This window comes from Onthophagus taurus, chromosome 8 (assembly GCF_036711975.1).
Source record: "Onthophagus taurus isolate NC chromosome 8, IU_Otau_3.0, whole genome shotgun sequence".
Classification (NCBI taxonomy): Eukaryota; Metazoa; Arthropoda; class Insecta; order Coleoptera; family Scarabaeidae; genus Onthophagus; species Onthophagus taurus.
The window spans coordinates 2,451,773-2,475,513 of record NC_091973.1 but is presented as its reverse complement, the minus strand read 5'-3'; the positions used below and the strand labels follow the sequence as shown (position 1 = coordinate 2,475,513).

The 23,741-nt window shown below is 35.6% G+C and overlaps 2 protein-coding genes across 2 annotated transcripts; one reads left to right on the top strand and one right to left on the bottom strand.

The window, feature by feature from the left end:
* The first annotated feature begins 1,406 nt into the window (after positions 1-1,406).
* On the top strand, positions 1,407-2,848 carry LOC111425170 (RNA binding protein fox-1 homolog 2-like). Its single transcript, XM_023058976.2, has 4 exons — positions 1,407-1,561; positions 1,613-1,735; positions 2,331-2,426; positions 2,479-2,848. The coding sequence occupies exons 1-4, from the start codon at positions 1,422-1,424 to the stop codon at positions 2,825-2,827; spliced, it is 708 nt and encodes a 235-aa protein (XP_022914744.2). The 5' UTR covers positions 1,407-1,421; the 3' UTR covers positions 2,828-2,848.
* Positions 2,849-3,090: 242 nt separating this feature from the next.
* LOC111425169 (semaphorin-1A-like) lies at positions 3,091-22,397 on the bottom strand. The gene is made up of 5 exons (XM_023058975.2): positions 22,121-22,397; positions 7,957-8,456; positions 5,191-5,383; positions 4,907-5,137; positions 3,091-4,847 (listed from the first exon to the last, which is right to left on the bottom strand). The coding sequence occupies exons 2-5, from the start codon at positions 8,404-8,406 to the stop codon at positions 3,586-3,588; spliced, it is 2,136 nt and encodes a 711-aa protein (XP_022914743.2). The 5' UTR covers positions 8,407-8,456; positions 22,121-22,397; the 3' UTR covers positions 3,091-3,585.
* Positions 22,398-23,741: the final 1,344 nt, after the last annotated feature.

The window sequence follows — 23,741 nt, the reverse complement described above, 5'->3', positions numbered from 1 at the left end:
TTTCCTTCGAAATCCACCAATTTCTTACAGTAGTTAGTTGCCCAACCAAAAAACTTGTAACATTTCCCATTTTTATTATAATTTAAACAATATCAATCTCGGATCAACAAAATTTTAGTCAGAAATGACAGCTAACAACTTTCAAAATTTCCAACTACCGTTTTTAGGTTAGTTTTGTACCAACCTCACGCTTTACTTTTTAAAAACTTTAATTTTAATTAATTTTTAGTAAATTCGTAATTAATTAATCAATAATTGATTTAATACAATAATTAAATTCATAAATAAGTTTGAATTAAATTAATTAATCAAAACTAATAATTCAAAATTAGGTTGGTACCACTTCTATGTTTACACACAAGACGTTACAGCAGCCATCTTGGTTTGTTTGAAAATCGCGTGGTTTAAAATGGGTAAAATAAAACGGTTTTAAAAAGTGATTTAATTAAATTTATTGATTTCAGACGAATTTGAGAATAAATCTGCGGGGAATTATAGTCGCCAAGAACAGAAAGGTTTCACCTCACCGAATATGGGAGATAATTACGCCGGTGTCTTCATTACCAACGCCCGCTCAGTAAGCACTTTATGCATTCGAAACATGATGAGTTCTTACGGAACTGTTATGCGTATCATGGAGGCTCGTTTGGAATTCGACGTTTTTAATTATTTAGTGATATATGAGACTGCCGAGGAAGCTGAAAATGCTATGGTTGGTGTCACAATAAATCGACCTGCCTTTGCGTTGAACTTTGAATTCGAACTTATGCCACATTCGAAATTAATCGATCATCATAATATTTTTAATTATCCTAATATATGTGGCCTCAAAGTAACTGATTACTATTAAGAATTACTTGTAATAATTTTTTGTGTTATGCAACCCAAATGTCAAAATCATTAATCCATAATTCTTTTCTAATTGTAAGTTAATATACACAACAAAATCCATTTTTTTGAAATAGTTTTATAATAAAATTTGATGATTAATCTTTTTGTTAAAAAATTTATTCAACGGAATAATAAGAAATTCGAATCATCTGAAGTTATCTGTGGATGTCGAGTGACACATGCGCAGTTGATGCCGTAACGTACCAACTTAGCTAAGTCATTTTAAATTTGTTTAGGAAATTATTAAGATTCCGAAAAAGAATTGGTAATAATACATGTTTATAGTTTATCGTGGATCGATTTTCTTAAAAAATATCTTAATTCGATTGCTTTATCGAACTCGAGCGTCTTAATCGTCCTCGGAAGTTCTAGTGTTACCGGTTAAATATCATGTTTGTTTATCAAATTTCGCGTGTTCTTGCAGCAGTATCGATAGAACGGTTAGAATCATCAACACTTCCAAGAAAGTAAGCGAAACATTACTTGTTCTTAAAACCTTATTTCTTTCTTTTTCATCTTAGGGCATAAGTATGTCTCAACGACAAGGTGAGGGGCGAAATAACCCACAAAATTTTATGTTTAATGCTTCGAGGTTCGTTCCAAACCATGGAATACGTTATCAAGCACCAAGCGTTTTAATGAGAAATTTGGCCAACATACCTGCACCTACGTAATTATTAATCATTTATTTAGGTTTATTTCTGTAATTAATTTTTTTAAGGCATTCTGGGCAAGTTCAAAGAGCGACCCCACAACAGGGTCCTTCAAGATTGTCACCATTGAGAGAATTTGTTGAACCAGACTCAACTACTAACATTATTCCACAAAGACCAGGAGTTTCTAGGTAATTATTATAAAGTTGAATGACAAAAAGCTTTGGAAAAACTTTTTTATTAATTCTTTTGATGATGTTACCTTGATGGCTATGTTAACAAGCAAAACTTGTAAGTTTTGAAACAGTTTCAAGAAGAAAAATAAATCTTTTTTGGCATATAGTTGATGTTATGGACAGAGACATGCCACACAAGCCATGAAATACTTGAGAAATTTAAATGAGCAATTTTCCAGACTCTGCATTACCGTCATTGAGCAGGTCTTCATTAGCTTTTAAGTTTCTCACCACATTGCACTTTCTATTTGACAGTATATCACTCAGTGCTTTCTTCTGGAAGTAATAGAGATCTTCCAACATATCCGATTTCTCGACATAGTATGGAGTATTTGTTGCTGGTTTCATTTTTCATCTTGTTTTTTCTTAAAATTTAGTATTTGTGTCTTTTTGGGGTGTTAAGTTTATCTCCCATCATCACCTCTCCATCCTCCTTCTCCAAAACACATCATCACATCGTCTTTACATGTCAGGCACTATAGACAGAGCAGGTTTTCGCATGATGCATGATTCTAAAAGTTTTTCTATATCTAATTCTTCTAATTTTCAGTTACAATTATACTCGTCGTAATGATTCCTCTGATGAACAAGAAGTACATTCAACAACTTCGGAGTTGACTGAGAGAAACTCTTCGATATTAAACGGGTAAATAAATAAATTTAAAAAAAATTTTAATATATTTCCTTTTATTTGATAGTCCGTCAGGTTCATCGATTCCAGTAATCACCTCGAATGGAAATACTAGAGATAATTTTCGAAGGTCTTATAATAGAGCAAGCAAAATCAGGAGAAGGAATACTTATAATCGAAAAAATCGTGGGGTACTCTTCCTTAAAAATTTGTGTTTTAATATTGACGAAGGAGATCTTAGAAGAATTTTTGGTGGTTATGGAAGAATTTTGAACATTGCTGTTCATCGCAATACAAATGGTAACTCTTTGGGGTCGGGGGAAGTTGTCTTTATGGATATAAGAGATGCTTCTCGAGCTCAACATGCTCTTTCTGGGTACAGAGGCATGATGATTAATATTGTTCCTGGTTTGTAAGATTTGTTGTTTAAGTAATAAAAGGATTATTAAAAGAAAAGCATTTTTTGTGTGTATTTTATTTATTGCTAAAATAGTAATACGTAGAATCGTGTCAGTGGAATGTATCATTTATATCGCGATAAATATTTTTCATTCTCGCGTTGTACATATCTGTTTTGACTGTTATGCTTTAATTTTCATTTAAAAAATATAGGCGTTTATAAGGCATACGAAATTTCTGAATATCACAGTCATAAACAGATAGATAAGTTGTAGGAAAATATAATTCTATTACTTATATTTATTGCGTAAAGACAATTACATTGAATATATATTATTTATAATTAGCGTGGTTCTAGATATAAATTCCATTTTGTACTATACAATCGAAAGAGAGGAGGGTTCTCAGTTCGCAAACCTTACAGTACTTAATATAGATGCCTCTAGGATTATCACAATTATCTTTTAAAAGAGTCACGTAAATAAAACTTTACGCTTCCTCGTTGCCATGTTTTGGGTTTTGTTGAGCGACTTTTATACAAAAAAAAAGATTAAAATTACTAAGCTAGAATTTAGACTTAAAAATTATATTGGGAAAATTTTTGAAATTTTATTTACAGGATGAGTATTCTTTAAAGTTTCTTTTTTAGTTTTTAATTAAAATCGATTATATTTTTTTTCACATCACACACACCAACGTGGCTTTAATTAATTGTCACGCGATTTAATTCGTTTTTAGTTCATCAGCAGGTACACTTTTTATTTTATTCACAAATTTATATGTAAGTTTTTTTTATTTTCTGTAACGTCCCCGTATCATGATCCAAAATATTCAAATCTTTACTTATATCGAGATTGTCCTTTTTAGGCTGCGGATTATTTTGCGAAACATTTAAATTAACCGATTTCGTAGCTCTCGGTGTTGATCGATCCAAATGATTGTGTTGTTCTATGAAAGGAGTCGGATTTGGATATTGAGGACCATGTTGACACTTTTTTGACATGCAATAACCAGAAATAAAACCGATAATTAAACAAGCCAAACTTGCTATTATTCCAATATTTTGCCATTTTTTAGCACAATCCATTTGGGCTTGTTGTATGGCACAACCAGCTCTAATTTCGTTGCTTTCATCATCACCACAATCTTTGATGCTTTCGTCGTTATTTACATCGTTGTTTATATTGAGGTGATCTTCGTCGTTAATTGTGTTTTTATAAATTTCTTTGTTGGGGAAGAATGGTTTTCTATTTCCTGGCATATTACATTTTTGGGGATTTCCAAACTTAATGTCTTGGATTAAAGAAGTTCTTTTTGATATCGTTTCATCAAGGGTTTCACATGCGAAGTTGTAATCATCCCATGCGCAGTGTGGGTCTTGTAAAGATACGCATTCGTTGCAACTCTTCATGTTTTCGCAATGATTCAACGTAGCCAATCGGACTTCTTCGATACCAACAACAACAACTTTACCGTAACCAGGAACGATTTTTAATTGTTTAACAGGCGCTTTTTTGGCTAAAATCACGCTTTCGGATATCACCACGGTTTTTGTGGTGTTTCCTGAAGCTATGTTGACCACTTTTAATACTTTCCCATCGTCTGTACCGACATATAAAACGTCCAATTTTCCATCATTCACGGTTGGAACTTGGGGATCAACCGCTATCGATGTAAAACGATATTCTTGACTTACCCGGATTAAGAGAGGTTTGCCAAAAAACGCAGGAACGGCGGTTTCCATTAATGAATGTGATTTTACAAAGTTTACGATGCTTTCCGAAAGCAATCGGCTATCTTGAACGCATCGACCCGGTTTTCCTTCGGGGATTTTATCCTCGGGGATGGGTAACCAATTGGAATTCATCGTCTCTTGGTGTTTGAAACTCCCATCGAAAGCCGCAAGAATGTCGTTTACGCTGTATGCACATATCGCTGATCCTCCAATAGCGTTTGTTGGGGTTGTTAAGGTCCCGTAAATGATTTTGTTTGTCCCATTATACCCATAATTACCTTCGATAATATCACTTGTAGATTCTGCAAAAGAAAAATTAAAAAATTAGCTTTTTAAGAAGATTTTATTTTTGGGAACTTACGAATCTCATCAAAATAGAAGGGATATTCTCCAGGAACTGAACAATTTAATCTAGCCTTCAAAAACGACGTCCATTTCTCACGAAATTGCCGCGGCCCACCTTTATCATCCTTACAAACCCTCGCCACGCGCGAATATATTACTTTTCCACAATTTATGTACTCAACCGCCGTTTCTCGGTAAAAGAAGAATATGTAATCGCCGTAAGGTAATGAGCTGACAAAGTTTGGAGCTACAAAAAATTTAATTAAACACATTTACTTTTGATTTATTAATTTATCTTACCATTTAATTGTTTCAAATCTGATAATTCAGTTCGTTGAGGTTCGCGATAAATAAGAGGATCTCCTCCGGAAAAATCAGCCACGGTAGCCGAATATAATTGGCCGTTACTAAAAACGGCGGTGCTGTTATGTTCCGGATCGTAAGGACATTTTGCTGTTCCTTGAACTTCATTCTCCACGTTATATTGCCCATTCTTGAAATAAATAAGAAAGTAATTTAGAAATTTTGATCAAAAATGATACAATAATAAGGTTATAATATGCCAGAATTTCAAAGTACTAGCAGATATTTTGTAAATAAATGTGCAGAATCTGCTAAAATCAGCCACTTAATAACTCCTGAATTTTTTTGACATTAATGCTAATTAATAATAATTAAAGTACAGTAAAAGTAAAGTAGTGTATACTTATGGCGGCCGACATCTTCGAAGTCGGTCGAGATTATTTCTATTAATATAAGAAATACTCTCGGCCGACTTCGAAGACGTCGGCCGCATAAGTATTGTTCGTGATAAAGCATGATCCTCGCCTATATGCAAGCCAACCCAACCCAAGTATTACGAATAATACCTGGGGCGGCCGACGTCTTCGAAGTCGGCCGAGATTGTTTCTGCTGATATAAGAAATAATCTCGGCCGACTTCGAAGACGTCGTCCGCTATATGTATTGTTCGTGATACTTGGGTTGAGTTGCAGGCGAAGATCATGCTCCAGCACGAACAATACTTATGGCGGACATCTTCTAAGTCGGCCGAGATGGCCGAATAATATTTGTGCCATAAATAATTTCTTATTTCTATGATCTCGGCCGACTTCGAAGACGTCGGCCGCCATAAGTATTGTTCGTGATCCTCGCCTATATGCAACCCAACCCAACCCAAGTATCACGAATAATACCTGGGGCGGCCGACATCTTCGAAGTCGGTCGAGATTATTTCTATTAATATAAGAAATACTCTCGGCCGACTTCGAAGACGTCGGCCGCATAAGTATTGTTCGTGATAAAGCATGATCCTCGCCTATATGCAAGCCAACCCAACCCAACCCAAGTATTACGAATAATACCTGGGGCGGCCGACGTCTTCGAAGTTGGCCGAGATTGTTTCTGCTGATATAAGAAATAATCTCGGCCGACTTCGAAGACGTCGGCCGCTATATGTATTGTTCGTAATACTTGGGTTGGGTTGCAGGCGAAGATCATGCTCTAGCACGAACAATACTTATGGCGGACATCTTCTAAGTCGGCCGAGATGGCCGAATAATATTTGTGCCATAAATAATTTCTTATTTCTATGATCTCGGCCGACTTCGAAGACGTCGGCCGCCATAAGTATTGTTCGTGATCCTCGCCTATATGCAACCCAACCCAACCCAAGTATCACGAATAATACCTGGGGCGGCCGACATCTTCGAAGTCGGTCGAGATTATTTCTATTAATATAAGAAATACTCTCGGCCGACTTCGAAGACGTCGGCCGCATAAGTATTGTTCGTGATAAAGCATGATCCTCGCCTATATGCAAGCCAACCCAACCCAACCCAAGTATTACGAATAATACCTGGGGCGGCCGACGTCTTCGAAGTCGGCCGAGATTGTTTCTGCTGATATAAGAAATAATCTCGGCCGACTTCGAAGACGTCGGCCGCTATATGTATTGTTCGTGATACTTGGGTTGGGTTGCAGGCGAAGATCATGCTCCAGCACGAACAATACTTATGGCGGACATCTTCTAAGTCGGCCGAGATGGCCGAATAATATTTGTGCCAGAAATAATTTCTTATTTCAATGATCTCGGCCGACTTCGAAGACGTCGGCCACCATAAGTATTGTTCGTTATCCTCGCCTATATGCAACCCAACCCAAGTATCACGAATAATACCTGGGGTGGCCGACGTCTTCGAAGTCGGCCGAGATTATTTCTATTACTATATGAAATACTCTCGGCCGACTTCGAAGACGTCGGCCGCATAAGTATTGTTCGTGATAAAGCATGATCCTCGCCTATATGCAAGCCAACCCAACCCAAGTATTACGAATAATACCTGGGGCGGCCGACGTCTTCGAAGTCGGCCGAGATTGTTTCTGCTGATATAAGAAATAATCTCGGCCGACGATGTATTGTTCGTAATACTTGGGTTGGGTTGCAGGCGAAGATCATGCTCCAGCACGAACAATACTTTTGGCGGCCGACTTCGAAAATGTCGCCCCAGGTATTATTCGTGATACTTGGGTTGGGTTGCATATAGGCGGAGAGCATGCTCTAGGGCAGAATTTCGTAACCAGAGACCAAGATTATTTCTGATATCAAGAACAATATTTGGGGCGGCCATGGGATGCCATAAATAATGTCTTATTTCAATAATCTCGGCAGATTACGGTCGCCCTAAGTATTGTTCGTGATACTTGGGGCGGCCGACGTCTTCGAAGTCGGCCGAGATTATTTCTGTTAATATAAGAAATAATGAGCATGATCTTCTCCTATATACAACCCAACCCAAATATCCGGCGCAATATCCATTGGGTTGGGTTGGATTGCATATAGGTGAAGAGCATGCTCTAGGGCAGGATTTCGCAACCAAAGACTAAGATTATTTCTTATACCAAGAACAATATTTGGCGCGGCCATGGGGTGCCATAAAAAATGTCTTATTTCAATAATCTCGGCAGACTTCGGTCGCCCCAAATATTATTCGTGATACTTAGGACTTTTAGCGATTTTATTGTACATACATAATTTCCGAAAAATCTGTTAAAAAAATTTTCTTACTTGTACATTATAATATCGGCACATAGGTTTGTACGAATTAGTTCCACAAACGAAAATTTGATTTTGCGATGTAACTGCTAAAATGCGAATATAATTTTGGCAGTCTTCTACGCGTTTTCCTTTGAGGAGACATAACTCGACGTGTGGTTCTGTTGAGCTCCATTCCAGTTTGTTCTCTTTCCGTTCGGAAAAATCGGTGACGCTGAGATTGTAAACTGAGTTTCGGCCGCCGAGGAGGATGGACGTTTCGTCTTGGTGAAGAACGATGAAATGTTCTGGGATGTTGGACTTGGAGTCGAACTTAATTGTGGTGGTTTTGCTTATGGCGTTGATTATTTTCGTGGAACTGTCTGGTAACCAGGCGTGACATAGTACGGCTGTTAATGCCAGTAGGAGAAGGAAGTGACGGCATAGGTAGTCGTGGGTTTTTATGAGCCATGATGGCGACATGGCTACCGTTTATTGTTACTGATAAATTTTGTTGAGTTCCATCTTGTTATCTGCAAGAAAATAAAAAGAGATATTAGCGTTTTGAAAGAGATGGAGGTAGGCTTTGAAATTAAAATGATAAAGTGTGTAGTGAAAGTTTATAGTAATAAAATATCCAGTTATATAAATCGCGGCTATCATAAATGCATATCGGTGATTATTTTCAAGGCGATCCTCTATTCTTTTGTTCCCGGGTTAGCTCGGTTAGCTTGGAAGCAATTCGAGCCGCGGCCACTTCCCACACCGACCCTAATTGCGAAAATAATTGAATTACATGTGAGAAAAATCGCACAAAGACTGGCGACTTCTCCATCAAGGAAAGAAGTAGATAGGTTCAAGAAGGTTCTTGAACCTATCGCCATCAAAGACAACAAACTGGCCTCGAGCCTCCGGGGGCCCCCAACAATCATATGACATGCAAATAGCATCTATCTCGATACCATTATACCGCAGATTCGTTTACAGTTATCTCTTCTAATGCTAACGCTCTTTCGTCGCTCCTTTTACGCTTAACTTCTTCAGAGGATACGTTTTTGCCGCAGGAGGAAGTCGATCGTTTCCTTTAGAACCAAACCAATAATACCTTTTTTTATCGCGTCCTCTTGTAAATAACTATATTAAATAATGAGAGGATGTTGTCAGGCTTTTATATCAACGGATATTCATCAACAAAAAAACTAAAACCTTTTTTACTTCTTCTAACAGCACAAGCAAAAGAAAAATCTCTTATGTAACTATCTAATAAACGGATTATTTAATTATCTAGAGAGATTTTTATGGCGATAATTATTATCGTTGAATAAATGTGGGACAAATTTGGGTTGAGCGACCAATTATAAGAAAGTTTTAGCAAATAGATACTAAATTTAGAAATTGAAAACCGGCAGTAATGAAGTGGTCGTTAGAAAAGTGATGACGCAGATAATTATAAGCAATTATAAGCAGTAAGCTAATAGCCTTGGTGAATAATGTACCGGTAAACATCGATACTGTCATGTTTCTGGGAATAGCTAAAATGTTTTAAAAGTTGATTTCCAAATAGAAATTTAATGGGAAGCGTTAATATTTATTTTTCGTTTTACGAGCCGCGATAAATATCGCAAATTGAGTATCTAAATCGTTGACATTTTAAGATCGCCAAGTAAAAGTAATTAATATTATCCGGACCGGTGGTAGTAAGTACAGGGCAAACGGGCTGATTGCATCTTTCTTAGCCTCAACGGAGACAAAAGTGAACACCTACGAGGCGAAAGAAGCGAATAAAGCGACGAAACCCGTTCCAAGAAGTCAACAAGTAGAAGAGCCCGAGCAAAACCATCGGCCTCGGGTCATAGTAACCGTCCGTACGGCCGGTGCGTCGTCTTGCCTTCTTAAAATTACCGTCACATCATCATCGCGCTCGCTTCTTGGTACTCTCTTCACGGTCTCACCTGGACACGTGTTCGTACCGCCATCTTAGAACTAGTCAACGACACCGAATGACGACGCCAAACCGTAAATAATAGACAACCGTATAGACCAGTTATGGCCGACTATAGGTTCACTTTCGAACTGAACCTTGAGCCAACGAACCGTGGACACAACACATGTGATATATCGTTCCGAGGTCTCGTACCAATTCCTATGTACGTTCGCAATTGCAAAATCAATCAGAATTTCAAACTGCCAACGCTCTTGTTCACTTTTTTACTATTACACACAATCGCCACTAACTAACTCTCTTTGACTAACCGACACCATTATTTTACTATCCACATCAATATCAATACATAAAAAAGGAAGCAACCCAACCTAACTCCAATCAATTACTTCCAATTACTATACTGCGTAAGTTAATATCTTACTTTTTATTTCGATATTATTTAGATATTTTATTTAATTACTAACTCTAATGTCAAAATTTTTCTAAAAATCCAAGATATCTCAATTTTTATAAAATCAAAATAGCCGAAATCACTAACAACTAGAACTAACACTAAACCTACAACTAGAATCATTCGGGTTTAGCCGTCTTAAGAGACGTGCGGCTAAACCCGAATGATTCTAGTTCTAGGTCTAGTGTTGGTTCTAGTTTTAGATCAATAAAAATATTTTATAATCTAGCACTGAATAACAACTAAAACTAGAACTAACACTAGACCTAGAACTAGAAATATTCTGGTTTAGCCGTGCGTCTAAAGACGGGTTAACCTGGTTAACAACCTGGTTAAGTTAATATCTTACTTTTTTTTTCGTCGCATTACGAAGTATATTAAGAAATTGTATTGATATTTAGATATTTTATTTAATTACTAACTCTAAAGTCAAAATTCTTCTAAAAATCCAAGATATCTTAATTTTTATAAAATCAAAATGGCCGAAATCACTAACAACTAGAACTAACACTAAACCTAGAACTAGAAATATTCTGGTTTAGCCGTGCGTCTAAAGACGGGTTAACCTGGTTAACAACCTGGTTAAGTTAATATCTTACTTTTTATTTCGTCGCATTACGAAGTATATTAAGAAATTGTATTGACATTTAGATATTTTATTTAATTACTAACTCTAATGTCAAAATTTTTCTAAAAATCCAAGATATCTTAATTTTTATAAAATCAAAATGGCCGAAATCACTAACAACTAGAACTAACACTAAACCTAGAACTAGAATCATTCGGGTTTAGCCGTCTTAAGAGACGTGCGGCTAAACCCGAATGATTCTAGTTCTAGGTCTAGTGTTGGTTCTAGTTTTAGATCAATAAAAATATTTTATAATCTAGCACTGAATAACAACTAAAACTAGAACTAACACTAGACCTAGAACTAGAAATATTCTGGTTTAGCCGTGCGTCTAAAGACGGGTTAACCTGGTTAACAACCTGGTTAAGTTAATATCTTACTTTTTTTTTCGTCGCATTACGAAGTATATTAAGAAATTGTATTGATATTTAGATATTTTATTTAATTACTAACTCTAAAGTCAAAATTCTTCTAAAAATCCAAGATATCTTAATTTTTATAAAATCAAAATGGCCGAAATCACTAACAACTAGAACTAACACTAAACCTAGAACTAGAAATATTCTGGTTTAGCCGTGCGTCTAAAGACGGGTTAACCTGGTTAACAACCTGGTTAAGTTAATATCTTACTTTTTATTTCGTCGCATTACGAAGTATATTAAGAAATTGTATTGACATTTAGATATTTTATTTAATTACTAACTCTAATGTCAAAATTTTTCTAAAAATCCAAGATATCTTAATTTTTATAAAATCAAAATGGCCGAAATCACTAACAACTAGAACTAACACTAAACCTAGAACTAGAATCATTCGGGTTTAGCCGTCTTAAGAGACGTGCGGCTAAACCCGAATGATTCTAGTTCTAGGTCTAGTGTTGGTTCTAGTTTTAGATCAATAAAAATATTTTATAATCTAGCACTGAATAACAACTAAAACTAGAACTAACACTAGACCTAGAACTAGAAATATTCTGGTTTAGCCGTGCGTCTAAAGACGGGTTAACCTGGTTAACAACCTGGTTAAGTTAATATCTTACTTTTTTTTTCGTCGCATTACGAAGTATATTAAGAAATTGTATTGATATTTAGATATTTTATTTAATTACTAACTCTAAAGTCAAAATTCTTCTAAAAATCCAAGATATCTTAATTTTTATAAAATCAAAATGGCCGAAATCACTAACAACTAGAACTAACACTAAACCTAGAACTAGAAATATTCTGGTTTAGCCGTGCGTCTAAAGACGGGTTAACCTGGTTAACAACCTGGTTAAGTTAATATCTTACTTTTTATTTCGTCGCATTACGAAGTATATTAAGAAATTGTATTGACATTTAGATATTTTATTTAATTACTAACTCTAATGTCAAAATTTTTCTAAAAATCCAAGATATCTTAATTTTTATAAAATCAAAATGGCCGAAATCACTAACAACTAGAACTAACACTAAACCTAGAACTAGAATCATTCGGGTTTAGCCGTCTTAAGAGACGTGCGGCTAAACCCGAATGATTCTAGTTCTAGGTCTAGTGTTGGTTCTAGTTTTAGATCAATAAAAATATTTTATAATCTAGCACTGAATAACAACTAAAACTAGAACTAACACTAGACCTAGAACTAGAAATATTCTGGTTTAGCCGTGCGTCTAAAGACGGGTTAACCTGGTTAACAACCTGGTTAAGTTAATATCTTACTTTTTTTTTCGTCGCATTACGAAGTATATTAAGAAATTGTATTGATATTTAGATATTTTATTTAATTACTAACTCTAATGTCAAAATTTTTCAAAAAATCCAAGATATCTTAATTTTTATAAAATCAAAATGGCCGAAATCACTAACAACTAGAACTAACACTAAACCTAGAACTAGAATCATTCGGGTTTAGCCGTCTTAAGAGACGTGCGGCTAAACCCGAATGATTCTAGTTCTAGGTCTAGTGTTGGTTCTAGTTTTAGATTAATAAAAATATTTTATAATCTAGCACTGAATAACAACTAAAACTAGAACTAGAAATATTCTGGTTTAGCCGTGCGTCTAAAGACGGATTAACCTGGTTAACAACCTGGTTAAGTTAATATCTTACTTTTTATTTCCTCGCATTACGAAGTATATTAAGAAATTGTATTGATATTTAGATATTTTATTTAATTACTAACTCTAATGTCAAAATTTTTCAAAAAATCCAAGATATCTTAATTTTTATAAAATCAAAATGGCCGAAATCACTAACAACTAGAACTAACACTAAACCTAGAACTAGAATCATTCGGGTTTAGCCGTCTTAAGAGACGTGCGTCTAAAGACGCACGGCTAAACCAGAATATTTCTAGTTCTAGGTCTAGTGTTAGTTCTAGTTTTGCACTACCACTATCACTAGAATTAACACAAGACCTAGAAGTAGAATCATTCGGGTTTAGCCGTCTTTAGAGACGTGCGGCTAAACCCAAATGTTTCTAGTTCTAGGTCTAGTGTTAGTTCTACAACTAGAACTAACACTGGACCTAAAACTAGAATTTTGGTCAGAAATGAACTCTGATACATATAAAAGAAATAATACAATAATAAGGCTAGAATATGCCAAAATAGCAAAGTACAAGCAGATATTTCGTAAATAAAATGGGTGTGCAGAATCTGCTATGATGACCAGGTATAAAAAAGGAGTCTCTTTCATGATAATTAGTCACTTAATAACTCCTGAATTTTTTTGATATTAATGCTAGGAAAAAGATGAAGGCAATTTATTAAAAGTAGTGTGTAATTAAAGTACAGTAAAAGTAAAGTAGTGTAGGTTTAGTGTTGGTTCTAGTCCTAGTGTTAGTTGTTATTCAGCCAAAGTATTGTTCGTGAAACTTGGGGGATTATTAAAATAAAAAATTATTTATGGCACCCCAAATATTGTTCATGATATAAAAAATAATCTCCCCCAAGTATCACAAACAATACTAGACCTAGAACTAAAAACATTCGAGTTTTTCATTCGAGCTAAAAATCATGGTTATTTTAATTTAAAGTTAAATATAAAGATTAATAATTTTATGACGATATCCAATATATTTAGATATGAACTCGTATTTTTTAATGTAAAAATCTCCCTATAATTTGTATGCAGAGCCGTAAGTGTTTTGCATTATAAGCGTTGCATATGTTTCGTATTAGGATTCAAGAGGAGAGATACCGAAATCGCAAAAGCATGGTTAGAAAAGCAAATTTAATTACAATTACCAAGCAGAATGAGTAGTGAGGACGACGCCGTAACATCTGCACGTGCACGGAGTAAGGTTTCATTATGCTTCGATCATCAGACAGCTTGTACACGAGCCGCCATGACAATATCATTGTTATTAGCTTCGGATCTGGTTTTACTTCGTAAGCAGTAACTCGTCGGTTGTTAGTTTTTTGCAGCAATCAAAGCCAATCTCCATTTAGCTCGGATTTTCTTCATGGCTTTAATAAATTTAAGAGTTCAAAATATAAAAATATTAATAGATATTTCTATGAACTCATTTATTTTATTTTATCGCGCATGAAAAATACCCAACGGAAATCCCAAACCTACGCTTCGCCCAATTAAATTGCATCGCATTCATTTCCTTTCGAAAATTTGTTGATTACAAATAAAACAATTATTCATTATTATAAATAAGCAAGCACGTGCGTGGTTTTTGTAAAATTTGTTTAAAACAAATTGTTTAAAAAAGGATCGCGTTCTTATTTAAATAAATTTTTGTGCACTTCCTGTTTGGATAGTGACAATTGTGTGGTCGCAATACAAATTGGCAAAGCGGAGAGAAAAATAAAACAAGTTACGTAATCTGTTTCGCGTTAGAAAAGACGAAATGAGGATACAAACATAACCGGTGGAGGATGGAGAAGTGGGTCAATATTTGGCACAAGTAGGGGTCTTCATATTGAGCACTCCTAGCAGCTGTTGGTTTAAAACATAAGGGTGGTGTCCAAAAAAAAAGCCCTATGGTCATCGGTTGGGGTGTGTTGATGGGTTGTGGGAGTACTGTTACGTGCGCGTAACGCAAATTTTGTGCTTGGACGGCTACCTACAACTTAATATTCTCGACAAGTCGGGTTCGGTTAGCGCCAAAGCGGCAACATCGCATAACGGTAACCACTTACAAGACCTAAACGTACATGTAGGCATTACACACAATTGCTGAGAGAGTGTTGGTTTCACTCTACTGACTTAAAATCGAAATCTTTTATAGGAGTTTCTTTATAGTAAAGGTTTTCGTTCAACAGTAGATTCCTTTATATTTAAAAAGAGTGTTAAGGCCGACAGTTTTCGTTATAGTCGTTATAGTCGTTATAGTCCATCCCCTTCTCTACTATTTCTCCTTTAAAATAAAGCAGGTAGACGAAAACGGACCCAAAAACCACTAAAACCTCCAAACAACCAACTCAAAATGTATTGTATCTTTAAAAAAATAAATCCTGTATTTTTTTAATTAATCATTTCTTACCGGATGTATGTAAAAATACTTACAATGTTGTTGCACACACTTCTGGTATAGATAATTTGCAATCGTTTGCGATAACTTTCATTTTTAACGCGAATATTGACTAGATAACGTTAAAAGTCATGTTAGTTTAACCGTTATTTCCATGTACATATGTAAATGTTATTTATTCGAAATCGCTGAAGCAATATTTTTAATATCATAATTTCGTTGTTATAATTTCATAAAATCTTTGGATGCTATTTATAAAACTAATTTAAAATTAATTATATAATATTAATTTGTTAACAAAACTACTTTGAAATAATATACAATAACATATATTTTAAATATAAAAAAAGTGATTTCTTATTTCTTATATAGTCTCAGTATTGTTCGTGATACTTGGGTTGTTTTGCATATAGGTGAAAATCATACTCTATCACGAACAATATTTATAGCGGCCGAGATTATTTCCTATATCAATAAAAATAATCTCGGCCGACTTCGAAGACGTCGGCCGTTCTAAATATTATTCGCGATACTTGGGGTGGGTTGAGTTCGGTTAGTTTGGGTTGCATATAGGCGAAGATCATGCTCGTCGGCCGAGATTATTTCTGTTAATGTAGGAAATAATCTCGGCCGACTTCGAAGATGTCGGCCGCCATAAGTATTGTTCGTGCTAGAGCATGATCTTCGCCTGCAACCCAACGTACGTATCAAGAACAATACTTAGGGCGGCCGACGTCTTCGAAGTCGGCCGAGATTAAGTATTGCCGCCGTAAGTATTGTTCGTGCTAGAGTATAATCTTCGCCTGCAACCCAACCTAAGTATCTAGAACAATACTTAGGGCGGCCGACGTCTTCGAAGTCGGCCGAGATTATTTCTGTTAATGTAGGAAATAATCTCGGCCGACTTCGAAGACGTCGGCCGCCGTAAATATTGTTCGTGCTAGAGTATAATCTTCGCCTGCAACCCAACCTAAGTATCTAGAATAATACTTAGGGCGGCCGACGTCTTCGAAGTCGGCCGAGATTATTTCTATTAATAGAAGAAATAATCTCGGCCGATTTCGAAGACGTCGGCCGCCGTAAATATTGTTCGTGCTAGAGTATAATCTTCGCCTGCAACCCAACCTAAGTATTGTTCGTGCTAGAGCATGATCTTCGAATGCAAACCAACGTAAGTATCAAGAACAATACTTAGGGCGGCCGACGTCTTCGAAGTCGGCCGAGATTATTTCTATTAATAAAAGAAATAATCTCGGCCGACTTCGAAGACGTCGGCCGCCGTAAATATTGTTCGTGCTAGAGCATGATCTTCGCCTGCAACCCAACCTAAGTATCAAGAACAATACTTAGGGCGGCCGACATCTTCGAAATCGGCCGACATTATTTCTGGTGATATAGGAAATAATCTCGGCCGACTTCGAAGACGTCGGCCGCCGTAAGTATTGTTCGTGCTAGAGTATAATCTTCGCCAGCAACCCAACCTAAGTATCTAGAACAATACTTAGGGCGGCCGACGTCTTCGAAGTCGGCCGAGATTATTTCCTATATCACCAGAAATAATCTCGGCCGATTTCGAAGGTGTCGGCCGCCCTAAGTATTGTTCTTGATACTTAGGTTGGGTTGCAGGCGAAGATCATGCATAAGTATTGTTCGTGCTAGAGCATGATCTTCGCCTGCAACCCAACGTAAGTATCAAGAACAATACTTAGGGCGGCCGACGTCTTCGAAGTCGGCCGAGATTATTTCTATTAATAAAAGAAATAATCTCGGCCGACTTCGAAGACGTCGGCCGCCGTAAGTATTGTTCGTGCTAGAGTATAATCTTCGCCTGCAACCCAACCTAAGTATCTAGAACAATACTTAGGGCGGCCGACGTCTTCGAAGTCGGCCGAGATTATTTCTGTTAATGTAGGAAATAATCTCGGCCGACTTCGAAGACGTCGGCCGCCGTAAATATTGTTCGTGCTAGAGCATGATCTTCGCCTGCAACCCAACCTAAGTATCAAGAACAATACTTAGGGCGGCCGACATCTTCGAAATCGGCCGAGATTATTTTTGGTGATATAGGAAGTAATCTCGACCGACTTCGAAAACGTCGGTCGCCGTAAGTATTGTTCGTGCTAGAGTATAATCTTCGTCTGCAACCCAACCTAAGTATCTAGAACAATACTTATGGCGGCCGACGTCTTCGAAGTCGGCCGAGATTATTTCCTACATTAACAGAAATAATCTCGGCCGACTTCGAAGACGTCGGCCGCCCTAAGTATTATTCTTGATACTTACGTTGAGTTGCAGGCGAAGATAATGCATACGTATTGTTCGTGATAGAGCAGGATCTTCGCCTGCAACCCAACCCAAGTATCAAGAACAATACTTAGGGCGGCCGACTTCGAAGACGGCCGAGATTATTTCTGATATAAGAAATAATAGTACAAATAATATACTCATGTTCGTGATACTTGGGTGGAGTTGGGTTGAGTTGGGTTGGGTTGCAAATAGGCTATAAAATGGGAAGTTGTGGAGAAATATGTAAGAGGGGTGATTCAGGCGAAGCAGTCTAAGGAGATAATGCAGGAATGAAATAACATGAACTACAACGAAGGTAGAAAAGGTACATAGGTGATGCACTGCTATAATGAGGGAAGAAAAAGAGATTTCGACTTTCGACTAAATGCAAAGGTGCGACACTTTGAATATAGTATATAACGCATTTTTGAATAGATGTCGTTTTTAGCAATAAACTTAAAAGTTATTTTTTCAAAAACCAGAACTTCAACATCCTCAGACTTCTCTCTTGGGTACTTATTAGTCAACTGATTCAACTTCATATTAAGTTAAAATTTTTAAAATTAAAGATAAATAGTGATTATAATTGAACAAACATTTTGAAGTTGGTGTATTCTGTGTAAAATGTAAGTGTTGATTCGTTTTCTAGTTGTTAGAATTCTAACGGAAGTTGAGTTACGCGGAGATATTCCAGAAATGCGTTTTTCGAAGAAATTGTCTACTGATCGAGGTTAAAACTTCCAGAAACGCCAAACTAAGCGGTTATAGTTAGTTTACACAAGTTATTTTTATAACCCAGTAAATACCCCGAAGTTTGTTTATAAAATCGGGATCTCTCTGGACATTATCAAGTAAATCAATAAACATGAAATAACGTAAGAGTGCGGAAATTTGTTCTATTGTTGGTAAAAGTTATGATGTTATGATTAAACTGTTGTATTAGAAAGCAACACAAAGGAAATACCGAAGTAGATCTACTTTTGAGAAGTTAACTACTGTAACAATTAAGATTGCGTTTAGATAACGTTACAACTCACCGAGCATGACACAACTTTTAAAGAAATTTACTCGAACGATAATCTTTTGCGATTCTCAACTTACTTTTCTGCAAATAATAATTGTTTAATATTTTTGGTTATTCCAATCGCTTCAACGTTACGAAAGCAAAACGGTATGTTGAAAATGTATTTCTCTAAGTAAGCGACTTGGTTGGCCAATTTTTTTTTCACTCGAACCAAGGACAACGCTGTCGCAAAGTTGTCTGCCTTTCTGTGCAATAATAAAAGGCGTATAAACCGAGTGGTGACTAAAAAGGTCTTATTTGTTTTAAATAATAATAAACCAACTTTCAGATAAACCAACCGTAATGATGAAAATACATCGCGAAGTCAAAATAAAACATTTAACGGACCTCGAGAGCATCTGGAAGACGATAACATGAAATGGACGCTAAAATAGCATCTGTGTGCATTCGAGGGGCATAGAATTATATCTATGAACAATTGACTCAGGATTTAATAAGCCAAATATTTTGAAATCGTTCATTTCCTGTGCGCCTATAACGAATTTTAAAAGCCTTCAAGAGGTTTCAAGAGAACCTCTCTTTTAAAAACTTATAAATACGTTTATTCCTTTCTTAATGTTAGTTGTCGGTAAATTGTAAATCGTATACAAGTAGGTAAGAGACCCGAAGGTATTTTTTTCGTTGTTGTCGGGGCATGTTATGAAACCCAAGAGAAAATGACTGGTCTCCCAGAACCTCTACCGCAAAGAGAAAGTATGTAATCGGTAAAACTTACGGATACATATTCCAAGCATATTTTTTAAATCAAAATTTTTATTTTAAAAAGAAGAAATGAGATAAAATATTAACAAATACACAATTTCAAATAGACCTTATTGTCTATGTGTACAAGGTTCATTTTGTTACCCAAGCTCGTTAACATTGTCTGGGAACAAACACTTTTTCCCAGTTCTCATGGACAACTCCTTCACATGAGCTAATTCGAGTCGTATAGAATCCCCTCTCCTCTTTCATGAAGCGTGATTCCCTGTAGGAAATCTGCGGTTTTATAACAGTTAAGAACCCTTCATGCTTAACCCAAGCTCATCGTGAAGAAAAGAAAAATAATTTATATTATATAATAATAAAATAATCTTATTTAGGCAAAATTTTTAAAACACTCAAATTAAATTGTATGAATTAAGAAGTTTCCGTTCTGGTTGAGAGGATCAGCTGACGTCACACCTGACACACGAACCATTGTCATGACGATTCATGCCTTCCTGCTCCACTTCGCTGTTGAGAACGCGAAGTACTGCTTGACCGGAGAGAGACGTTTGCGTTATATTTAACAGGAAGCCGACACTCTGGCTATATTTAAAATTTATTGTAAAAACAAACCGTCCGGCTTTTCGATATTTTACCCTTGGAAACAGCTCAACGCCAAAACACTTTTCTCGAATAAAAAATTACTCCTTCCATTAATATCGTGCTGATGTTTATCTTTCCTAACAAAAAATCAAATATACTATTTAAATAATAAGTATATAATAATATATATAATAATATTATACTATATGGAACACACAGGACATCTCCTATAATCAGATTAAGGCTATTAATCTGTAATACATTTATTTAATAGAACAATAGGTACTGGAAGAACACATAATGAGAGACTAAAGCATCCTTATGGAACAATTAGGGACTGTTATTACTGCTTACAGAATATTGCTTACTCCTAGATAAAGCCTAAGAATAGATACTAGTTACTGCTTGCAGAAAACTACTTACTGCTTGTAGGACACTATATACCGCCATTGCAAGACTAGATCTGCTTATAGCACATTGCCCACTGCTTGCAGAAGACTAAAACTGCTTCCAAAAGACTATTTATTGCTTGTAAGAAGCTATATACTGCTAATGCAAGGCTAGATCTAGTTATAGAATGCTTGCAGAAAACAAAATACTGCTTGCAGAAAAGTACTTAATGCTTCCAAAAGATCCCAATATTAATAATTTCCATATAATATCAATAAAGTTGTAAATATTTGAGTAATTAAAATGAACTTAATGTGTGATTGAAAAAAAAAAAAGAAAGTGATTTGAATTGTTATCTGGATTTTAAAAGGCAACAACGTACACGCCCATGATCGAGTTTTGAAAAGGCAAACAACACTTGTTCCAAAGTATTGGTGCGGCTACGATCATTTTTAGTTGCCCACGCAAGGCTCTCCCACGTCTTTAAGTTTTGCGACATTTACCGTACGAAGCGGCTTCATTCAATAACGAATCGTGATGAAGATTCACCGAGCCTCCGGGACGTTACGAAAGAGCTCGATGGCTTATTTATTTTTTTCCCTGATAGAGCCAACGGCGGCGACGACGACGTCGGGTAAAGCTACATTCACCTCAAACAAGGACGCAATAAACATTTATGCACTCACAAGATTTTAATGTTAATGTTCAAATCAACTCCGTAGTAAGAAATACGAGAATTATAAGTTTTTTTTAAAGTTTATTTGCGCCTGTGCTCAAAAATAAATCTATACAGTCGCTCGAGAATCCCGTGGTATTTTAGACGTTGTCACCATGAAGGGAAAATAGAATCAAAACGTCTCATGCGGAGATTGTGATTTTAAACTTTATAAATAACCCCCAACACAAGAGGTCTTTGTGAATATCAAAATATACACGTCAAGCAAAAAATCGGCAATTATGATTGTTTGGGTTAAACAAACTAAAAAGTTTTTAAACAAACGATGCGCACCCAAAATATCTCTCCTAGACAGAACGGCCTAATTTTTCGAAATCTTGGCTTTGTGCCCCATTCGGGTCTACAACCATGAATTAACACTATTTATATCTTTATACATTTACTAGACGAACTGTATCCGCATCTTTCCAACACGTTAAACACCCCATCCTTTTACCAAGGGGAAATGAAACACCACGTAAACAATTAAACACCCGTTAGGATGTTATCCAATATCTATTATATAAAAACCTCGTTGAATCCTTATAATATATCCACATGACCCTTTATTTTAATTACTAATTAAGGGTGTGTTCAATTAATCTTAGATTAAATTACATTTCTATAATATAATCTTATATATATATATATATATACATGCTCCGTTAGAAACGCTTGGAGGGAAAAGATTAGAAAAGAAGTTTTCTTGGAAGTTCTAAATTAGTTTCAACTTTTATATTAGAAATTAGAAACATAAAAAAACCAAATAATATATATTATATAATGCTTAACTTAGTAATTAGTAACTTAAAAAAAATGATTTAGTAAAATGAAGTTATAAATTTAAACGTTTATTTAGTTAGTAAATAAAAGTGAATGAAATTATAAATAATCTAATAATATATAGCGTAGGGGAAGCATACAATTGAATTTTTTACTTACCGCCGGTTTCTTTTATGGCCTCACATGTACAGTTCAACAAGTAGACTCGTTTGACTGTGGGCTCTTAGATTGAAAGTGTTGAAAAAGTTTGGTTTTGTGAAAGGATCCGTTCTCGTAACGCTTCCGGGGAATCACCACTAAATCTATATCGTCAATAAACAGTTTGCGAAAGTCGCGAAAATCGATCCCGATGTTAAATCGAAAACAGAATAAAAAGAAGCTTAATAAAAACATACGTTCCGCACTCACGAGACGCTATTTCTGTTCGAACTGTTTACACTTTACGAAAACTAGTGGCTAGCGACGCGTTCGGGTACGTTCGAATGTATTCGACTAAATTCGTTGTACGGACGTGGTTGCCTCGTCAAGTCTCTGGAGGTGCACAGAACCGAGACAAAAGTCCCCGCTCTATAAATAAATCCAAAAAAAAATAAAACTTTTTCTTTTCAATCATCTAACTTTACTTTCTTCTTTCATAATTCATAATTACTAACTTTTTAGCATACACACTTTCATTTGTATGATGTCTCATATAAAACAAAAAAAGTCTGAAATTAAACATTACAATACAAATTCGAATCGCATCCAATTAATTTAAAATTAAAGATTATCCAAGTTGTTTGAAGGTTTTCAATTTTTTTCATGAATCTTAAAATGTATTTACCTCCGCTCGGGAAAGACATTGACATATGTACGTCCTGCGTTATATATTCTTTTTAGACGAGAGAGAACGTACGCGACGGAACCGGTTCCACAACTAGTCCACTTTCTTGTACTTTAATCTCCTGCCGTATAATGCTTCGGTGTATTTCATTGATCCGGAGTACGAACTACACCTCAAAACTGCTACTAAACTGCTAAAAGCAAATCTATTTTCAAACCTCAATTCCTCAATTTTTTTAATACGCACATGTTTTATTGTATTCCTTTTAATGCCATCACGTAAGGTAAACGAGTCTGAAAAGTGCGAAATTATGAATATTTACTGTAAAAGCTGATGGCCTTTTCGGAACCAGTTTTATTTTGCGAAAACCGAAAACGTCGTAACTTAAATCGAAACGTCCTCCTCTCTATCGATCGTACAAATCTTTTAAAAGTGACCGTCAAGTGGTTGTAGCCTTGATCTATGGGCAATATACGCATACGTATTAGACTTATTATGACGTCTACGGATATAATAGTTGAAATATTGGATCGAGTTTATGACCGTCGTAATCGGTAGCGATTTCAACCCTACGACGCAATAAAATTGTTTTAAAACGTTCAATAGGTAATAACTACAAGTCAATAAATTTGGAATTGTTAAATATTAACTATCATTTTATGTCCATTTGTTTCAGTCAACATATTTTGAAACAGTTTTACGTTTTAATGAAATTACAAACACTTATTTTTGATTGCTAATTGACCTTTGTTCTACCAACGGTAAAAAAATATACTTCAATAAAACGTACAAATTTTATTTTTTATATCAGCAATTTTTTTTTCTACTGAAACAACCCCAAAACTATGCAAGTAGCATAATATATAATAATATATATAATATTAAAACTGGTCAAATGTGGTCCACACTGTAATAAAGCATAATATATAATCAAAACGCCGAGGTCGCTTGCGGCCG

Coding starts and splice junctions, on each gene's coding strand:
- LOC111425169 (XM_023058975.2), bottom strand. CDS start 8,406: ATGTCGCCATCATGGCTCATAAAAACCCACGACTACCTATGCCGTCAC. Junction 5,384..7,956: donor GCCGATATTATAATGTACAA/GTAAGAAAATTT, acceptor ATTTATTTCAAG/AATGGGCAATATAACGTGGA. Junction 4,848..4,906: donor CTTCTATTTTGATGAGATTC/GTAAGTTCCCAA, acceptor TTTCTTTTGCAG/AATCTACAAGTGATATTATC.
- LOC111425170 (XM_023058976.2), top strand. CDS start 1,422: ATGTCTCAACGACAAGGTGAGGGGCGAAATAACCCACAAAATTTTATG. Junction 1,562..1,612: donor GCCAACATACCTGCACCTAC/GTAATTATTAAT, acceptor AATTTTTTTAAG/GCATTCTGGGCAAGTTCAAA. Junction 2,427..2,478: donor AACTCTTCGATATTAAACGG/GTAAATAAATAA, acceptor TTTATTTGATAG/TCCGTCAGGTTCATCGATTC.